The 19,384-nt window shown below is 41.3% G+C and overlaps 1 protein-coding gene across 1 annotated transcript; it reads right to left on the bottom strand.

Annotated features, from left to right (window-relative positions):
• Positions 1–5,493: 5,493 nt before the first annotated feature.
• chrnd (cholinergic receptor, nicotinic, delta (muscle)) lies at positions 5,494–18,729 on the bottom strand. The gene is made up of 12 exons (XM_079662181.1): positions 18,610–18,729; positions 16,571–16,716; positions 15,961–16,005; positions 11,773–11,882; positions 10,946–11,101; positions 9,916–10,034; positions 9,251–9,451; positions 8,463–8,574; positions 8,008–8,122; positions 7,198–7,408; positions 6,343–6,461; positions 5,494–5,786 (listed from the first exon to the last, which is right to left on the bottom strand). Exons 1-12 carry the CDS (start codon positions 18,665–18,667, stop codon positions 5,604–5,606), a joined length of 1,575 nt encoding a protein of 524 aa, XP_079518307.1. The 5' UTR covers positions 18,668–18,729; the 3' UTR covers positions 5,494–5,603.
• Positions 18,730–19,384: the final 655 nt, after the last annotated feature.

Raw genomic sequence — 19,384 nt, 5'->3', positions numbered from 1 at the left:
ATATTTGTAACACTGATAACTGTTTGTGCGTTTCCATGGGGATTATTAATGACTCTGTAAAATGCTTTGTTTTTTAAAGGTTTGTTTTATAAAAAGATGTTTATTGTAATCTGGGGGAATATCTGTTTTTTATTTAACTTACAAAATGTTTAAGGTTGATGGCAGTGAAATGTTTGTATTCATGGGAGTTTAAAAAGATAGTATTGTTTAGTATCAGCGCCCATTACAGGAAGGACGGGTTTATTTCCAATAAATGAATCTGTTTCACTTTACTCGTCATCATAAGGTGAGTCAGTGAGTCACCGCTGTCAGGGTGGAAATATGTTGGCAGAAACTGGGTTTTATTCATATTGAAACAAATGAAACCAGAAATATCTATTCCATATCTCTCCTAAAAAATATTGTTCAATAGTTGATTTGTGTCAAAAATAACTGCTAACTGATCACACTCCCATCAGCTTACAGATTACTGCCTTTTTAAAGCCTATTTATTTGGAATCTACCAACTTTGAGCCTGATCGCTGCTTGACATCCTCTTCTTCCTCCCTCCTTAACTTGTCTATCTTTGAGTATCATTGAGTGACAGCACCCTTCATGAAAAACTTTAAAGGTCTTAAGGTTATTATCTCATGGCTTTTCTTCACAGCGTTTGCTGTTAATGTTTTAATCAACTAAATGTTTCGCTTGTTTTACTTTGTACTCTCAGTGGAATAAAAGCGGCCTACATTTTTTCATAAGACCAGTCAGGCCAGTTTCACGCTATTAAAGGAGTGTCATTTAGATCTGAAATCATTTTCGTTGCAGGACAGTATACACTTTCCTCTGAGGGAGTTTAACGCGAGTGGACGAGGATGAAATGTGTCGTGTTTCTGGGGGTTCTGACCTTTCTGCAGAGTATTGCCAGAGGAGGTGAGTGAAGTGTTTACTGCTTGTTTTATTCTAGTCTGAAACACAAATAAAAGGCATGTTTGAACTCGGTTGAATACATTGTCATGTTACCTTCGGCAATGGAATTTATGATGACCAACAGTCCTTAAAGACATGAGCTTGTCTTTGCGCACCATCATTCAATTGTTGAATGAATGATGTATTTATGCTGCTGACTTGTTGCTATTGCTGCATGAACTAACCTTTTCAGTATTAAGACTCAGTGTGATAATCAGTTGTTCTGCTGCTGTACACTGACTGGTCAAATGTAAATGAATTAAACTAAATTAAAACATGAGGAAGAAGGAGTACCAGAAAATGAATCCAAGTTCATTTTGAGTTAACAGTCAAGTAAAACTTTACAAATAAACATGGTATCTAGTTATTCAGATAGTTTGGTTATATTAGTCAAATACATTTCAACATATCCTCTGGAGAAGTCATGATTGAGTTTTACTCAATCAAATAACTCTATACACACACAAAGACACACACACACACACACACACACACACACACACACACACACACACACACACACACACGAGCTTAGCACATTCCTGGGTTAAACCATGTGCAGCAAGTAGAGCCTTTTTTTCAACCTGCAGCATGCTTCTCATTCCTGTGTGTGTGTGTGTGTGTGTGTGTGTGTGTGTGTGTGTGTGTATGTGTGTGTGTGTGTGTGTGTGTGTGTGTGTGTGTGTGTGTGTGTGTGTGTGTGTGTGTGTGTGTGTGTGTGTGTGTGTGTGTGTGTGTGTGCGTCCGCGTGCGACAGACATTATTTATTACTACTGTAGATTATTACTAATAAAGGAATATAATATAAATGCATTAATATCTTGTGAAACGGGTTTTACTTTCATCCTCTATCTTCGCTAAAAGCTTCTTTTATTTAGTATTCTTAGCAATGTTACTTTGATGTTGTTTTAATGCAGGTCACCTTAGAGGTTCCTAGAGGTCTGACAAAATGTTTCTACAGGCAATATTCAGTTATGTTAGTGAATCTAACTATAAACAGAAACATGAATAATCCGATGACAGTTTGGCTGAACTAACATTTGATGCATGTCTCTTCACCAGTTGTTGCAGAGGAGAAGGTATCCTGTTTTTTCAATGAGAGCTGCATCTTACCGTGCATCTTTAAGGCTGATCTCAGGGATGATTTAGTCATCCAATGGAAGCAGGTTTCACCACGAGAGATTACAGTCCACTCTTTTTACCGCAATGTGACACAGACAAACCACCAGGACCCTCTTGAGTACCAGGACCATTTTCAGCACCAGGACTCAAGCTTCAAAGGCAGGACGTCACTGTTCAGGGATCAGATTTTTGGAGGAAACGTGTCGCTCAAACTGGAAAAAGTGAACGTTTCAGATGAAGGCACATACAGATGCTACGCCAGCATCAAAGGAGGCAGATCTCATGAGGCACTCATCAAACTAAAAGTGGACGGTATGAGAAACATTATTTAGAGCACATCATATGTTTTAGGCAATTTTTCCCATTTGTTTTAGTCATTCCATTTTAGAAAGAAATGAAGTAACATTTTGACGGTGTTGTCACGGCCTTCATTCGTCTCTTGTCTTACAATCTTATGGGAAACTTAAAATGTTCATTGCAAATCAGCCATGAATATATATTTAACAATTCTATAGGAAAAAGTGAAATAAGAGGCCTGTTAAATCCTTTATCCATTTCATTTTTTACCACGTTTTTAGCGATTATTTCTTTTTAAAATGTCAGTGCTCTGGTTTAACTGCTGTCAAATACAAATGGACCTGCTTTAAAATCCATATTGACATAAGAAAGCAAAACGTTTTACATAGGTTTTTTTGGGAAATAAATAAGTGTATGTCACCCCTTTAAAATGACTTCAACCTCTAAAGAAATGACATGATGAAAATCCTTTTTGACGTCTTTTTTTTTTCTTCCAGCTCCAGTTCTTAAAGTGGACATTCAGCAAGCAGAAAATAAGACCACCTGCAGCTCAAAGGGAATTTACCCTGAGCCTCAGCTCACCTGGTCCACTGACCCCCCGCCCAACGAGACCCTCCACAACAAAACCTCGGTCCATCAGATTAAGCAGGAGCTGTATTACATCCAGAGTTCTCTGAACGTCACAGTTACTGATGTGAACTACATCTGCACCGTCAGCACGGGCAGAAACAAGATGGCCGCCACTTCTGTTACACTAAGTAGGTGTTATAGACACTGAATCTGAAACCAATGTTTGATAAGAAATACCAGACATTTTATCTTGTTTCGTCAGATAGAGAATGGAGAAATGTAAAAAATCTTGTAAAATAAGCTCATTGTTTGAAGTTTGCCAATCTGATTCAGCGGTTTAATCGGCTCAATTCGGATTGACAGTCCGAACAAACACTACTCTCACTTTTTGTGCTCTATCATTTCAGTTTCTCGTAGTATTTCCAGCACAGGAACAAAAATGAACTGCACCTCTTCAAAGAGTCCTCCAACAGGCCTCACCTGGAGGTTCAACCACAGTCAGATCATCGTGAGTGATGGGTCAGTGATGGAGGAGTGGAGGCAGCAGGTGAAGAGTGCGTCTATGTCCGGAGACCTCACACTGAAGGATTTATCGACAGATCACAATGGGATCTACACCTGTGAGCTCCGTAATGCTGAGGGGACATACGTGACCAACACCTTCCTGAGGATAGAGCCCAGTCAAGGTAAGATATCCCAAGTCAGGAAGTCTTAGTGTGTGAGGAAGAACTTAACAAAAACACACCGGTTTGAATTTCTAGCTCCAAAATTGTGGAATATCAGGAATGCAGGAAACATACTTATCAAATGTTCTTAAATAAGGAATAGAAAGAAGTTGCAATCAACTTAAGATAGTGAACAAATTAGAGATAAGACAGAATAGTACATTTGAAATTTTCTTGCAAATTTTATGCATAACATACTCTTTTTCTCTTTCAGGGAATGTATCCAATCTAAAATGCATAAGCTTGCTGATTATACCCATTGCTGTAGCTGTTGCTGTTGGTATGCTGTTCTACTGTGAAAATAAAAAAGGTGAAATCACATTCTGCATTCGGTTTTATCCTTTTAATTTTGATAAAGAATAGTTGTATAAATCAGCTATTTAGTTTAGTCTTCAAAACCCATTTCCTTGGAGTTAAATGTTCATGGGTAAATACCTCTATACATGAAGAGAGACAAACAAAACAAATGATAATGAATATCACTATTGTTATCAATTGCAGCAATTTGACTTGAATTCACAAAAATAAAGGCTATTTACTTTTTCTAAATACGATATCTGTTTTTCAGTATGTTTCCGGAGCAGCGAAGAACCTAGAGAAGCAGCAGAACCACACGAACTGGCGCAGATGAATGAAAACGAAAATGAGCAGTAAAAACTAAAACAGCTCAAGACGATGATCTTCTACACAAAGGATGAACTTGGATGTGCTCTGGTTTTGTGAACACCACCTGTTTGTCCTCCAGTTTCAATCCAATATGTTTTCAAAGCTCTGCACTACAATATGCTTTTCTTGAAGGACTACGGGTTATGAAGTAGAGCAAGTTACTTTTACTTATGTTCTCAGACTAAACGGTGATGAAGAAGTTATAAAAATAGACTCACAGAGGATGTCGGACTACAATAGAAGTATGTCTGGTCTGTAAAAAACACAAATCATATAAGAAGGTGTTAAAGTTATCAGACACATTTTTAATATATGCAGGAAGTAGTTAACTATGGTGCTAATACATTGATATGAAGGCATTGTGATACAGTTTAGCAGCTAAAAAAGGGATTTATAATGACATAAAAGGCCCTGGATTGTGATGTTTCAATTAGCTTCTCGCTGTTAGCGATGGGGATAAATTTGTTTATGCTTTTTTTGTTAACATTCCAACCTCCATGAGATATGTATTTATTTGGGTGGTTTGTTGAAGTGTTAAACTGTGGTACTGCCTGTGAAGTTTCATTATTGGTTTTTTTGGTTTCAACTTCAATATTTGCTTGGAATTATTCCCTCTTGTCTCCGTTGAATTTATTGGTAAAGGTAATGTTTTGTGTGATGGGTTCAAACCTCAAATATGGCAACTATTTAAAAAATAAGAAACAATACATTTAACATTTATGGAGTGTTATGGAGTGATATGAAGGAAAATCCAGAATCCCACTCTGTAAAAGCCTTTGACTATAATGTGTCAACAAAATAAAACAAGAATTTTGAACCTGAATTTATCCAATGTTCACATTTCTGTTACAGTAATGTATGCATATTAGCACAAATTAATGAGAACATGTTATGTTAGTAACCAGGTAGGAAGTTTCACGCTGATATCTATTAGTTATCTTTTTTACCCTATTCACCGGGTGTATAAGGGTTATTAGATCTTCTTATGACATGATGTAGCCTCCATCTTTTCCTACATTATGGCTGAAAAATACTAATCTCTTATTTTCTCTTGAAACTGTAAAACCACATTTTAAACCGGATTATAAAACATGCCATACTTCATTAACCAGTTAAGCCCCCAAGACACAGCGTCTGAGGGCCTCTTAACATTTAACAAACACAAAAATAATATTAAAGGATTTTAGTGAACATTTTTATTCAAATCACACAAACAAAATTATTGAAATAGTAATATACTAATTAAGTTATTCACTCCATATTTAAGTCACACAGCTATTAAGGCAGGCGAGGGTTTATTTCGCTATAGTCGTAGGGGTCGCCCTGGAAGGGCAGGGGGGGTGGGATGTTGTAGACACCCATGAGGAAGATGATGACGGTGCCGATGGTCATCACCGGGGTAACCAAGAAGAGACACAGACGGTCCACCGTTCGGGCGACACCGCTCCAGTTATCCTTCTCCTGAGGGGAGAAGGGGGAGAGTCAGGGGGTGGGTTCATATACAAGTGGAGAGAGAGAGGGAGATAGGGAGCGTCAGGTGCTGGTTCTACATACAAGTAGAGAGAGATGGGGGGGGGCAAGATAAAGAGAGAAAATCACAAGCTGGATTTATATATAGCCTAAAGGAGAGCTGGGAGCCCAAGAGAGAGACAGAAGAAGGTAGAGAGAGAGGGGAGAGGGAGGAAGGTACGTGGGGGTGCAGAAGACAGAGGGAGTCTGAGAAAAGAAAAGGGGAGAGAGTAGGGGAAAAAGAGAGAGTGGGAGAAATGGAGAGAAGGAGGGAGGGAACGGAACAAAAGAAAGTTGGAGAGTAACTGAGGAAAGGGAGAGAGATGGAGAGAAAAGGAAAGAGGGGGCTAGGAGACAGAGAAAAAGAAAAGAGGGAGAGATAAAAACAGGCGGAGGGAGGGTCAGAAGGAGACGGAGCAAGAAAGAGGGAGTATGAGCGAGGGGGGGCAGCGGGATGGAGAGAACAGGGCAGAAAGAGAGAGGAGTTTTTCCGTCCCCACCGTCTCACCTCGTTGAAGTCGTTCTTGTTCCTCATTTGTTTGATGATGTAGTTCGCTCCGTCCACCGCCGGCTTGATCTCCGTATACAGCTGATCCGTCACCCCGTCATCAGCCTGAGGCTTCACAACTACACACACACACACACACACACACACACACACACACACACACACACACACACACACACACACACACACACACACACACACACACACACACACACACACACACACACACACACACACACACACACACACACACACACACACACACACACACACACACACACACACACACACACACACACACACACACACACACACACAGGGATTCATAAACGGGTGAGGACGTAGCATACTTTGGTTAACCGGGGGGGGGAACTTAGAGAGTACATATTGCACACATTATAACGCTTCACAATATATGTATTTCAGTCTTTTAAAACAGCTTAAGGTGGCAGTTGTTATTAAGATATGTCAGAGCTTAAATACACTACATGTCTAAACAAGTTGAAATACATTTTTAGTTTCATCTGTTCCATTTGATATCTGTTTACTATATTTTACCTGGTTTTAAACAATGTTTAAGACTGATGAAACGAATGTAGTTAGTGTTAGAATAGTTTTAGGCATTGGGTTAGTGTCAGGTGTTTTAAGCTTGTAAATGTGTCTGTATAATACATGAAAAAAAAACATTTTTGCTCTTTTTTATTCTCAATTCTTAAGAAGCATCCTGATCAAGACATTGATCGGAGCTCCCTCTTTAAATATCTCAATTCTGTACAACAATTGTGTTTTCAACTGTTGAAAAATAAATGAAGAAAATATTCCACTGTTGAAATTCATTGACACTTTTGTCGGTACCTGATGAGTGTGTGGCGCGGGTTATCAGTCCGTGCCTCACTGACTGTTTCTCGAACATCAGCTCGCTGCGAGACTTCACACTGTAGTACTCCTCCGCCGAGGCGATGTAGCCCACAGAGCTGGTTCGCCGTGGCAACGCTCCATCCCAGTATGGCTCCGCCGGCGTCTGGTGGGACATGCGAAGGATGCGAGGCAGTCGCTCGAGGAACATCTGCAGGAAAAACAAGCAACATTTTAAAGCCAAGGTAATGTGCATACTGTAGAGGGGTGCAGGAATGAGTCCTAAACCCGGGAAGGAGTTAGCATTTTAGCACTTCCTGTTTCCACATCTGAAATTCAATAGGTTTTTAGCATTTTGGTTTAGAAGACTGAAATAAGTTCTGTGGTTAACACAAGCTGTTGAGATTTTAATGTTTTGTTCAACAAAAAAGTAAGTCAGTAAAAACCAAGCTGGTAAATTTAAAAGCGCTGGTTGCTATCAAGTTAGCTTTTTCATATTTGGAGTTTATCGTGCTGAACAAAACAAGTAAGTATCATAAACATAGGCTTGCCATTTTCTACAATAATCCAAAATGAAATATAAAGATTCAGTGCCTTTTGTCGGGAGAACCAGGGTGATGCTGAAAAATACATAATTACTGCATCACTATTTAGTCCACACAATTGAGTGTGCGCGCATGTGTGTGTGTGTGTGTGTGTGTGTGTGTGTGTGTGTGTGTGTGTGTGTGTGTGTGTGTGTGTGTGTGTGTGTGTGTGTGTGTGTGTGTGTGTGTGTGTGTGTGTGTGTGTGTGTGTGTGTGTGTGTGTTACCTTCTTGGTCCAATCAGACATGACGTGTGTGCTCGGGGTCCTGAAGTGCAGGTTGAGGACGACCACACAGTTCAACACCACCACCGTCACCAACACCATGATGAACATCAAGTATCTGACACACACACACAGATAAACAAGTATGAGGGGCAGTTTGGGTTACAAATAATTATCGTAAACTAGGTAGTGGAGGAAAAAACTCACGGTTAAAGTCACAAGTTTGCAAAAGAAAAACTTGAATCTTTAGTTTAAACTCATACATATGCAATAAGAAACACATGGACCTGTTCTGAGACTAGACAATGCTTAGAAATCGAATTTCTGACATTTAAAATCACAAATAGATGTGAAAACTCAGAATGTATTTTTGTTGCAGGAACTACATTGTTGAAATTGTATTAAAATAAAATGAAGATAATTTCAAAAAAGGAAAAAACCAAGTGAGTGTTGCTTACTTGACAATAAGTGGAACAGACATAGAAGTCTCTGGCAGCCTCTGAGAGATCAGCAGCAGGAAGACAGACTGAGCCAGCAGCACGGAGATAGACAAGGTCATCTTCTCACCACCTACACACACACACACACACACACACACACACACACACACACACACACACACACACACACACACACACACACACACACACACACACACACACACACACACACACACACACACACACACACACACACACACACACACACACACACACACACACACACACACACACACACAGTTCAGTGAAATAACAACAAATGTAAATAGGTTCCTCAGAATCCAATAATTTCCATATAAAACTAGAACTTCTTGCAGGAGGTGAGAAAAAAAGCAATTTCAAAGCAGTGAATGTGCACTTACTGTTGAACCTATGCCAATATGAAATGTTATTTTATTGTGGGGGTTGACTGCTTATAAAAGCTCTGCATAATTAGATGTATTATTATTGTTATTACTGAATGTCAAGAGGAAGGTATAAGAGTGAAGCCAGGGGATGATGATGATGATGTTAATTCATCAATCAATACAAATGTACATTACAGCATTTGAATTAATTAATAAACAAAATAGATTTCTACATTCTTAAAAGATCAGAACCTAGAAATAACAAAAAAGAAGAATATGTATCTCAATATAAAACTTGCTGCCAAGTGAAAAAAAAAGCATGTTGTATGCATGTTCTGATCAAATGTTTGAATTCAACAGTGACTTTGATTCATTGATACGTATTATAATGCGACTGACTGTCAGCCGGCAGGTAGTAGACCAGGGATGCGAGGAAGGAGATGAGCACGCAGGGGATGATGATGTTGACGATGTAGAATAGCGGCTTGCGTTTGATGATCAGGTAGAAGGTGATGTCCTGGTGCTTGTTGCTCTCCATGGGGATGTGCTCGTACGTGTTTTTCTTGGCCGGGCGGTGCCTAATCTCCCACTCGCCGTTCTCTGTCCAATAACAGCAAAAAGCATAGAGGAGGTGAAGCAGACATTGAATAAGGTTCACATGGTAGAGACTGGAAATGGGATATTTTTAATACCTGAGGGGGACTTTGTGAACAAAAACGTTTTTTTTTTTTTTTAATATCATTTACATCAGTAGATACCAAACATATTTTCAGGATCTCTTGCACATAATTAACAACATTAAAATTAATTGAAAAAGAGAGGATATTGTGCTATTTCATAATTTTCAGTTGTTCAATAACAAGTTGTGTTTTTTTTTAAATATTTGTTTCTTTTATTATTCTAACCACTATTATCGCTATTTATTTATCTTTTACCACAGTGCAAACCAAACAAAAAAACATCAGATATACTTACGAATAAAATATACAAAAGATATTTAAGTGAAATCTCTCGCTGGTTTATTATTTATTAAATGATGAGAGACAGATGTGGAGGACACTCACCTGTAAAGCTGGCAGGGTCGATGATGATCCACTCCACAAACCACAAGACAGTGTTTCCGTCTTCAGACCACTCTTCCTTAAGATTCATCTTGATCTCTTTGGCATTGTAGGTCAGAGAGCTGCAAAGCAACATGGGTAATGACAGTGTAAGATACAATGTGATAAGCAATAGCCTAAAGAAAACATGTATTCGATTTATCGACTAAAAGAAAGACACAAAGCATTTTCGATGCACAAATGTCTGGTCAACATGTTAATATTTGTGATTTCTTGGTTTAAATATATTAGGTAAGAGATCCTCAGTATCTTGGTGTAAGATTATGATTTGAGGTTTAGAGGCTGAGCTTTCTGAGATTAGTTTGGTGAATGTGTGCACCTTTAGAATCAAACAATGAGATAAATCCTGATGTTCACTTATTTAGAAAGTTCAAAACTTATTGTCTAGTCTAGACATCCATCCATCCATCTTCTCCCGCTTATCCGTAGTCGGGTCGCGGAGGTAGCAGTTCCAGCAGAGAGCCCCAAACTTTATTTTCCCTGGCCACATCAACCAGCTCTGACTGGGGGATCACAAGGCGCTCCCAGGCCAGAGAAGAGATATAATCCCTCCACCTGGTCCTAGGTCTACCCCTTGGTCTCTTCCCAGCTGGACGTGCCTGGAACACCTCCCTAGGGAGGCGCCCAGGTGGCATCCTAACTAGGTGCCCGAACCACCTCAACTGGCTCCTTTCGACGTGAAGGAGGAGCGGTTCAACTCCGAGTCCCTCCCGGATGACCGAACTTCTCACCTTATCCCTAAGGGAGACACCAGCCACCCTGCGGAGAAAACCCATCTCGGCCGCTTGTACCTGTTCTCTAGACAATACTCTGAAAATCAGATAACCTGATCTTAAACATGCAAACCTAGCAGTTTTTCCTTAATTATTTCCTTAACAAATGCAGATTAAACTTGCAAAAGCGACATTTGTCTCGATATACCAGGATTCCTGTAAAGCTGTTACCGTGACACTGTGTGGTTTAGGCGTCTTACACAAATTTGAGCGTGCAGTTCTGCCAGTCGAAGGGGAAGTAGTTGACGTTGATGGAGCAGGAGGAGCGGAAGATGGCGGGCGGTAACCAGTAGCAGAGACCATTGGAATACACCACCACGTTACTGTAGTACGCCACCTCGAACTGGGCGTCGTTACTGGAGGAGAAAGAAAAATCAAAACGAGGTTGGCTGAATGTAATGTATGGAAATTGAACAATTTGTAGTTTACCAATTTAAACTCAATGTCCATTAAGTAGCTATTCTGGAGGTTTCAGTCATATTGTGGAGTTTACATAGACAGGAAGCTCTTTAAGTCCTGAGAAACTAAATAAAAATGTGTACAAGTCAACGGCAACTCATTTGATATGTTCGAAAGCATGTATGAGTCAAATGGTTATGTCTCATTAAAGCTCTGTCAAAACCATAGCATGTGGGCTCTCTTTTAGAAGCGCATCTAAAATGTGACATTCAGCCCATTTTCAAGACAAAACCAGACTTTGCAACCTACAAAAGGGTACATTTATGAAAATGAAAATAAATTGTTAATGAATAAAGTCATAATTTGCACAAAACAAATTTAAGAAACCAAACCACTAATTAGAGACAGATCCATGATTTCATAATGTCAGAAAATCCAGTTTTTCTAGGAAATGTACCACTTTCATCCTAGAGAATAGTTTTGTTCTAGTGTGCCACTTTAACACTAGAAATAACAACTTTTCTCTCACAAATTAATTACCTCATAATCTCATTGAATATTTTTATTTTTATTCTTTTAAAATTTGTGATTTTTTCATTTATATAAAAAAAAAAGGGAAAAATCTCACTTGTTTTCCAGTACGATCTCCGGCAGCCACAACATTTTGGAAGGCAGACGCAGCTCCCCGATGCCGTCAAACTCTGTCTCATTCCATGCAAGGCGGAAGTCAATCCACGTCTGTCAGCACACACACATCCTTAGTTATCAGACCAAAAAACTATAGGTTACTTACGTAACCCCAGTTCTCAGAGTAACATGAAGTGAGATGTCTCACTATGGGATGCGCCTCAACGCGTATGCAAACAGAAGCATCAATCTCATTACGCCAATCCTGATTGGCTGGTGATCTTGACGTCTACGTCAGGGAATCAGCACCCATAGGCACGCCCCGTACTAGAAATGTCGGGTGCAGCCAGTGGCGCAGTGCCATTACGCATTTCATAGTGACCATCACTCTCCGCCCGCCATGACGCGCGGGGTCCAGTCTGAGGGCAGCTACCCAGCGCTGAAACTCCCTCATGTGTAAGCTTCCCAGTCATACCACCAGGATGGCTGACGCCATGAGCCCCAGTAACCGCAGACATGATCTGAAGAGAACATATTTGCGTAGCCGGAAATGAGCGAGGCAAGCTCTTAAGGCTTTCACTCTTTCTGCTGACAGGCGGGCTGTAAAGGGCACCGAATTCAGGTGTAGGCCCAGGAAGAGTACAGTCTGGGCTGGGGACAACATGCTCTTTTCTGTGTTTATTACAAAACCCAGATCGAGCAGGTGTTTTACGAGGACATTCGTCTGCGTAATAGCCTCTTGCTCCGACTGTGGGAGAAGCAGCAAGTCGTCCAGATAAGTTGCCAAACGAATACCCTGTTGTCTTAACGGGGCTATCGCGGCTTCCGTACAAACACTCGCGGGCTGAGAGACAGACCGAAGGGAAGGACTCTGTACTCGTAACAGACACCCAGTAATATACTGGGATGTGGAAATACGCATCTTTCAGGTCGACTGATGTAAACCAGTCGTTTTGGCGCACGAGACGCAACAGAGATGTGTGAGTGAGCATTCTGAATTTGTATCTTTTTAGATATTTGTTCAGAGCTCTCAAATCTAGTATTGGCCGAATTCCGTTCCCTCCCCGTTTGGGAACGAGGAAATACCTGGAATAAAAGCCGCTCTGACTCTGTTCGGCGGGTATTATCGATATAGCCTTCTTTTCTAGTAGCGAGAAAATGTCTTGCTCCAGAATATGGGCCGACTCTCCCCGGGCTTGTGAATACAGAATGCCCGAGAAGCGAGGGGGGGTGACAGCGAATTGGAGCCTGTAGCCCCGTGTTACTGTCTTGAAAACCCAAGCAGAATCTGTGAGCATCTTCCACTTTTCGCTTCTCAAAGCGAGCGGAGATGTCACATCTCTGTCGTCTGCCCTCTGTGTCTTTATTTGTTGTGTTATGGGGCCCTCTAGTGTCTGAACACGGTAGTACCCCAGGTTGACAACCCCGGCCGACACTGCGCATGCACGTGGCGGTGGTGCCTTCACAATCCCGTCTAATGTCCGCCTTTTGAGAGAGGCCGTAGCCGCTCTCAAAAGAGGGGTAGACGACAGACTGTTTATTGTTTTTATTGTTTTTCTTTTCATTTTTATTGACTGCGCCCTTGGCTTCAAGCCTGGAAACGACAGTGGAAAATGATTTATTAGGAAACAATAATGATGACATGTGTTTGTGTGACTTAAACAGGCAGCGGAACTTGCTGTCTTTGATGTTAAGTCCATTTCCCTTATGGCGCGAACTTGAGGATGACGTTCTGGCATCACTCGAGGCGGCGGGAAGATGGGGGCATGATGGTACCCCGAAAACACATGAGCATCTAACACTGGAACGTGTTCTGGAGCTGGGGAACAGGGAACTTCCAGCTCTCTCGTCGAGGAGAGGAGGCTGTCAGGCCGCCCGCTTCTTCTTCCTCGCCTGGTGGCTGAAAACCTGGGTCGGCTGTGCCTGAGCGGCAGCTGCCGGGACCGGAGATCTTCTTGGCCAGCTCATCCTCGCCTCGTGCCTGGGCTGGGGACCCGGGACGGGCTGTGGTCTCTGCTGCTTCGGTATCTTGAACCGGGCAGGATGTGAGGCAGCTTTAGTGAAGGCCTGCCGCGGGACCGTTGAAGGTGGCGGCTGGACCCTTCGGGGGAGAAAGAGCTGGAGAGCCTCGTCTTCCTTCTTTTTTGATTCGCATCTCAGCTGCATCAAAGCTAGAGCGGAGCTAAATATGCCCTCGGGAACAATAGGCATGTCCAGAACATCCTCTTTTTCACGGTCTGGAAGGTTCGTCAGGTTGAGCCACCTGGCTCTCTCCTGTACCACCATAATTCTCAGTGCTTTGCCCGTGGCTTGGACTGCACAGCGCTGCACACAGAGGCAAATGTCCGTGATCGCTGCGATCTCGTCCCACACGGCAGGCTCAGGTTTGCTCGACAAGTCTTCGCAGAGCTCTGCCTGGTAGGCGATCAGCAGCGAGGAGACGTTGAGTGCCCTGGCGGACAAAGCTGCGGCTTTATATGCCCGTTCGGTCATCGCTGACTGAAAACGGTCTGCCTTCACCGGTAGCGTGGGGTTCCTGCTCGGTGTCGAAGCCAGCCTCGGTTGGAGGTGGGCTGCCACCAGCGGTTCCATGGGCGACATGCGAAGCAGGCCGAGCCTCTCCACACCGTCACAGTCCAGGAAGGAGGCACCCTGGATTGGGGCCTTGTTGCTGAAAGGACGGTCTCTCTACGAGACCGACACCTCGTCCAGCATCTCCGGAAAGACTGGAAGGAGCTGCCTCTTCGTCCTCGCTGCTTGGGGCAATTGCTTCCCCTCGTACCGACATCTGGAGGTCTCCTTGGCCACTTCAGGCCATGGGATGTCCAGCCTGGACGCAGCGCGTTGACACACGGCCTGCAAGTCCATACTTAGGCAGGGCGAAGCTGGTGTGCTTTCGCCCGGGAGAGCGGACATCGCTCCCGGCTTTGCAGCCTGAGCCGATGAAACGAAGATGTCATCCTCGTGCTCATCCGAGTCGGACAGGAGGAACTCAGAGGCATCCTCTTCTTCCTCCATATAGTCCAACTCCAGGACATCCTCCGCGGGTGGAACCATGGTGAGGTCCAGTTGGGAGCCCCAGCTTGACACAGCACGGGGCTCCGCTCTCGCGGCTCTTGCCGCCACCGGACCCCAGCCTGACACGGCGCGGGGCTCCGGTTCAGCGGCTGCCGCTGTTATTGAGCCCCAGCCTGACACAGCGCGGGGATCAATCTCTGCGGCGGACGCCACCATGTCTTGATTGCCGGCCGGCGAATCAGCGGACATGAAGGGGTCCTGTCCCGACAAGCTAGCTTGGCGTGCTAGCCGTCGGCGGAGGCTCTTAATGGTGAAGCGGGCACAATGCCCGCACGATCCGGGGTTATCGATAACCTCCTGGGCGTGTTCCAGCCCGAGGCAGAACGAGCAGACCTGGTGTGAGTCTGTGCCTGAGATCTTAAACCCGCAGCCGCATAGCCGAGTCTCCGAGTCCCTGACTCCTCTGGTGTGAGAGAGAGAAGGGTCCATCTTTGTTCGCCGGGGTGTCGGCGTGGAGTGGACACGCTAGTAACAGGTACGTTACCGAGAAAAAAATCCGACCTTGTCGTTAATCTGAAAGGAAAAAGCGACGGCGTAGATTTTATTCTTTAAAGAATATTAACTGGTGTGTTAATACCTTTTGTTTTTATCTCCGTCTCCTCTGGTGTGAGAGAGAAAAGAGAACGTCCTCTCTACCGTGGTGTCGGTGTGGAGGGAAGAAAAGCTAGCAACAGGTATGTTACTAGCTTGAAGAAAAAATCAAACCTTACCGTAATTTCGAAAGAAAGAAACGGCGAGGCAGATTACAATATTAACTGGTGTGTTAATATTGTTCAGTCTTCTTGCAAAGCAAAAAAGTAACCGTTAAGGGCCCGTCGACCGAATGTTAGCTTTGGGTTCAGTCTGTGGACTGTTAAGCTAGCCCGGCTACTGATAATTCGAGATGTGCTCTGAAGCGAGAAGAGGTGTTTGAATGACGCTGCGTCTTAGCGCAAGCTACTTATAGGGGGTGGATTCCCTGGCGTAATGAGATTGATGCTTCTGTTTGCATACGCGTCGAGGCGCATCCCATAGTGAGACATCGAACGGAGTGTTATGAATGAGAACATCAGATAAAGTAGAGACAGAGACGCAGGGATTCAACATAAAGTGACAGAATATCATTTCTTACATGATCTATCCATACGTTTGTCAGCAGAGTCTCGTCCACCTCTTTCTACAAATAGAAACATTTTATAATATTAGAACAGAACAAACTTTTCTTCTGTGACATTTTTCAAACTTCTACTCTGTTAACGATAAACTGGAACATCAAAAACAAAATATATTTTTTCCAATAGGCTTCATAGTAACTATATTTGATAATATGAATTACGTTTTGGATAAGAAATGCGTGCAATCCCCAACTCAAAGTTTTGTCTTTAAAATAATTATTTTTTAAAAGCGACCCAAATATATTCACTTTAATATGATATGAAAACAAAGAAAATCTTGAAATATTCACACTAGAGGATGAAAACACTATTTTCAAGCAATTTTGCATGGAATTTACGATTAATCGATTATAAAAATACTAGATGTCAAATATGTATTCTGTCTATTGATAATTCATTGGCAGCTCCAGTTCCAAATCCTTATGTGGGATTTGAGTGTCTATTGAGATTATGCCTTTATTGTTTGTGTTAAATAAACCTATAATGCACGCTCAAATCCAGCATGTGACTAGCACCAAATACACACACACACACACACACACACACACGCACACACACAGTGTGTACCAGAGAAATGAGGTTGGAGAGTGTGAGGGCGAGGTAAACATCGACGACATCCTGCTGCCTCTTTACGGGTCGCAGCTCTTTGTTGTATCCTTGCTCTGTAATCAGGAAGTTGATCAGACGCTCCTCCTCGTTCCTGCACCAGCACTCTGACACACACACACACACACACACACACACACACACACACACACACACACACACACACACACACAATTCACATTAAAGTCAGAAAAACACCAGTAACTACTAGAGTCATGAATCCAAAGAAATCCACCCTCATCTTTAGGAGCATGCGATATTAGCAGCAAAATGTAGTTTAGGAAAATATAGATTTTGTATTAAAAGAAAAATACATATAATGTTATTGGATTAATATCAATGCTGCATCAATATGTATAGGCTTCATTTATTTGTTTTTCACTCATTCATATACTGTGGCCTAGTTTAATCTTCAGGTCCTTTAGGTTCCATTTTGTATTCAATTCTCTGACATTTTTCAATGAACTTTTGAAGATAATTATTCAGAAATGTGTTCATAAATCTTCAGACTTTATTCACATGCTTCTTAGCATTTTACAAATCTAAATCCTTTATGAACTGTTAAATGCATCATATTCTGTAAATATGTTTGTGGCTTTGTGCTAGGAAAAACACTTATCTTTACAAAGTGTCTCAGAAAAACAGCCCTGTTTTCAGCTTTGTGACAGTGCATTTTCCAGCTGATCTTTTTGTAAACTATATTTAGCTTAAGAAGAACAAGAACAAGAAGTAAAGGAGCAGAAGTATAACGCTGTGTAAAAGGGAAATATTCAAAGGACATTGAATGTGTTCTTGATTACAGTAAATGTACTTACATTCCACCTCTAGAAAACAAACAGGGTCGTGTGTGAATACTTTCACGCCGGTCATATTTCGTGGTGGCAGCTGCTCTGTGTTCAGAATACTACACTGCTGCTGTAACACCACCGAGTGTACACACTGTAAGAGCTGGCAGACACTTCCCCTCTTTACGCGGCCATGATTGTTTTTATTCTCAAATATATATATATATATATATATATATATATATATATATATATATATTGAATATTATGAAATGAAAGCCCAGTCAGGGTCCTCCACTGATTTGATAACATAAAGGATCCTCACAGCTTCAATACATGCTGTATCAACATCAAGTCTTGCCTTTATTTTTACCTGTCTCTGAAAATAAATGATTATTGAAAATGTTGGTCAATCGGATGATGAATAAATCTATATAATATCGTTTTTTTAAAATGCATTTTAAAGGTTCCTTAAGCTACATTTACATAATAAAACTCAAAAGAGATCGAACTGGTATATCTTCTCTGAGATTATAAAGTCATTGAAAAAAAGGCTCTAGGGTTAAAATATAAAACATTCTTTCAGATATAAATGGTGTATTTCAAACTCATACATTTACAAGAGACTTTTTTTACTTGAAAGATGTTTAACTCAATTATAAAGACAGTCTAAGAAAACTATCAAATATCTACCGTTGAGATGCTAAAACAAGTGAATTACTGGCATTTTTTCTTTTTAAAAATGACTTAAATCAAATACTCAATTTTCAGATGTGTTGACGATTCATTTTGTTGATCGACTTATTTAATCAACTAATGACTCCTTAAGTGTTTATCATTTCCCTGAAAAGAGCTGAAATCACAACATTTTAGAGGAGAGTTAGTTTCTCCTGCGTTACAATGTATAAAGCAGTGTTTTCTTACCTTGAAAGCATTTAATAAAGGGGGAAACAATTAAAATTGTATTTTTTAAAACATTTCAACTTTTTCTAACCATTGAGCAAATAATTAGGGGGGGGGGGGGATCGAAGAAAATGATGGTTTCGCATAGAAATTAAATCAAATAAATATTTTCGAATGCGTATATGCTGCTTTAATACTACGATAGTCAGTATGGACCTTCAAAAACTCACATCAATGAAACTTTAGCTCACTCAAACTTTGGATAAAAGCAGTTTTACTATAAAAAATGTGTGGGTGAAATATCAAACTCACCAGCTGAGAGCAGAGCGAGGAGGAAGACGGAGATCAGGGCGGCAGGCTGGAGCTTCATGGCCGACTGCTGCAGAGAAGAAGCTCGCAGAGATTTTACCCCCGAAACCCAGCCTGCAGAGTGACGGACAGGCAGCAGCTGAAGGAACACAGGGGAGAGAAAATAGAAAACAGAGGGGGGGGAGAGAGAATGACTGTATGGGAAACAGGGGGGAGGTCAGATATAGTTACAAAACAAAGAGCCGAGCTTCTGATCTAAATGTTACTTTATTATTTGCCCCTTTTGTTTGTTTGTTTGTTCACCATGTAAGAAGCGCTATACAAATGTAATATATTATTATTATTATTATTATTACATTCAAGTTAATTTCCTACTATTTCCATAGGGATTTGTAGCCTGAATTATAAATCAATCATATAATTACTTGAATATAATATATCATTCATATTTGTTGTTACTTTACTTCTCAAACCTATTTATCTATATACAGAGCCTAACCTTTTATTTATTAGTTATTCTATATGTATCTAACTTTTTCTCATAAGTAGCTTTTTTGCTCAGTGTTGTATAACTTTATATGGTTTTAAATTGTTTGTTGTTATATTTTTCATTTTGTCTGTTTCTAAACTGCTTTATCGTTGTATTATTGCATGTGACATTAGAGGAATATCAAATACTGTCAAAACAAACCTAAAAATAACATAAAGTGAATGATATAGTTTTCTTGTTTTAAAAGTAAAAACAACCGATTTTGATTTGTGACCCTGATAAGGAATG

The sequence above is a fragment of the Notothenia rossii genome (genome assembly GCF_949606895.1).
Source record: "Notothenia rossii genome assembly, chromosome: 12".
In the NCBI taxonomy this organism is placed as follows: Eukaryota; Metazoa; Chordata; class Actinopteri; order Perciformes; family Nototheniidae; genus Notothenia; species Notothenia rossii.
Note: the sequence above shows the minus strand (reverse complement) of the source record. Positions and strands in the feature narration are given on the sequence as shown.

Excerpts from the sequence above, each read along its gene's own strand:
- chrnd (XM_079662181.1), bottom strand. The coding sequence starts at position 18,667 with ATGAAGCTCCAGCCTGCCGCCCTGATCTCCGTCTTCCTCCTCGCTCTG. Across the intron at positions 16,717-18,609 it reads CCTCGCTCTGCTCTCAGCTG|AGTGCTGGTGCAGGAACGAG; the intron begins GTGAGTTTGATA and ends TGTGTGTGTCAG. Across the intron at positions 6,462-7,197 it reads CCGCGCCACACACTCATCAG|TTGTGAAGCCTCAGGCTGAT; the intron begins GTACCGACAAAA and ends GTGTGTGTGTAG.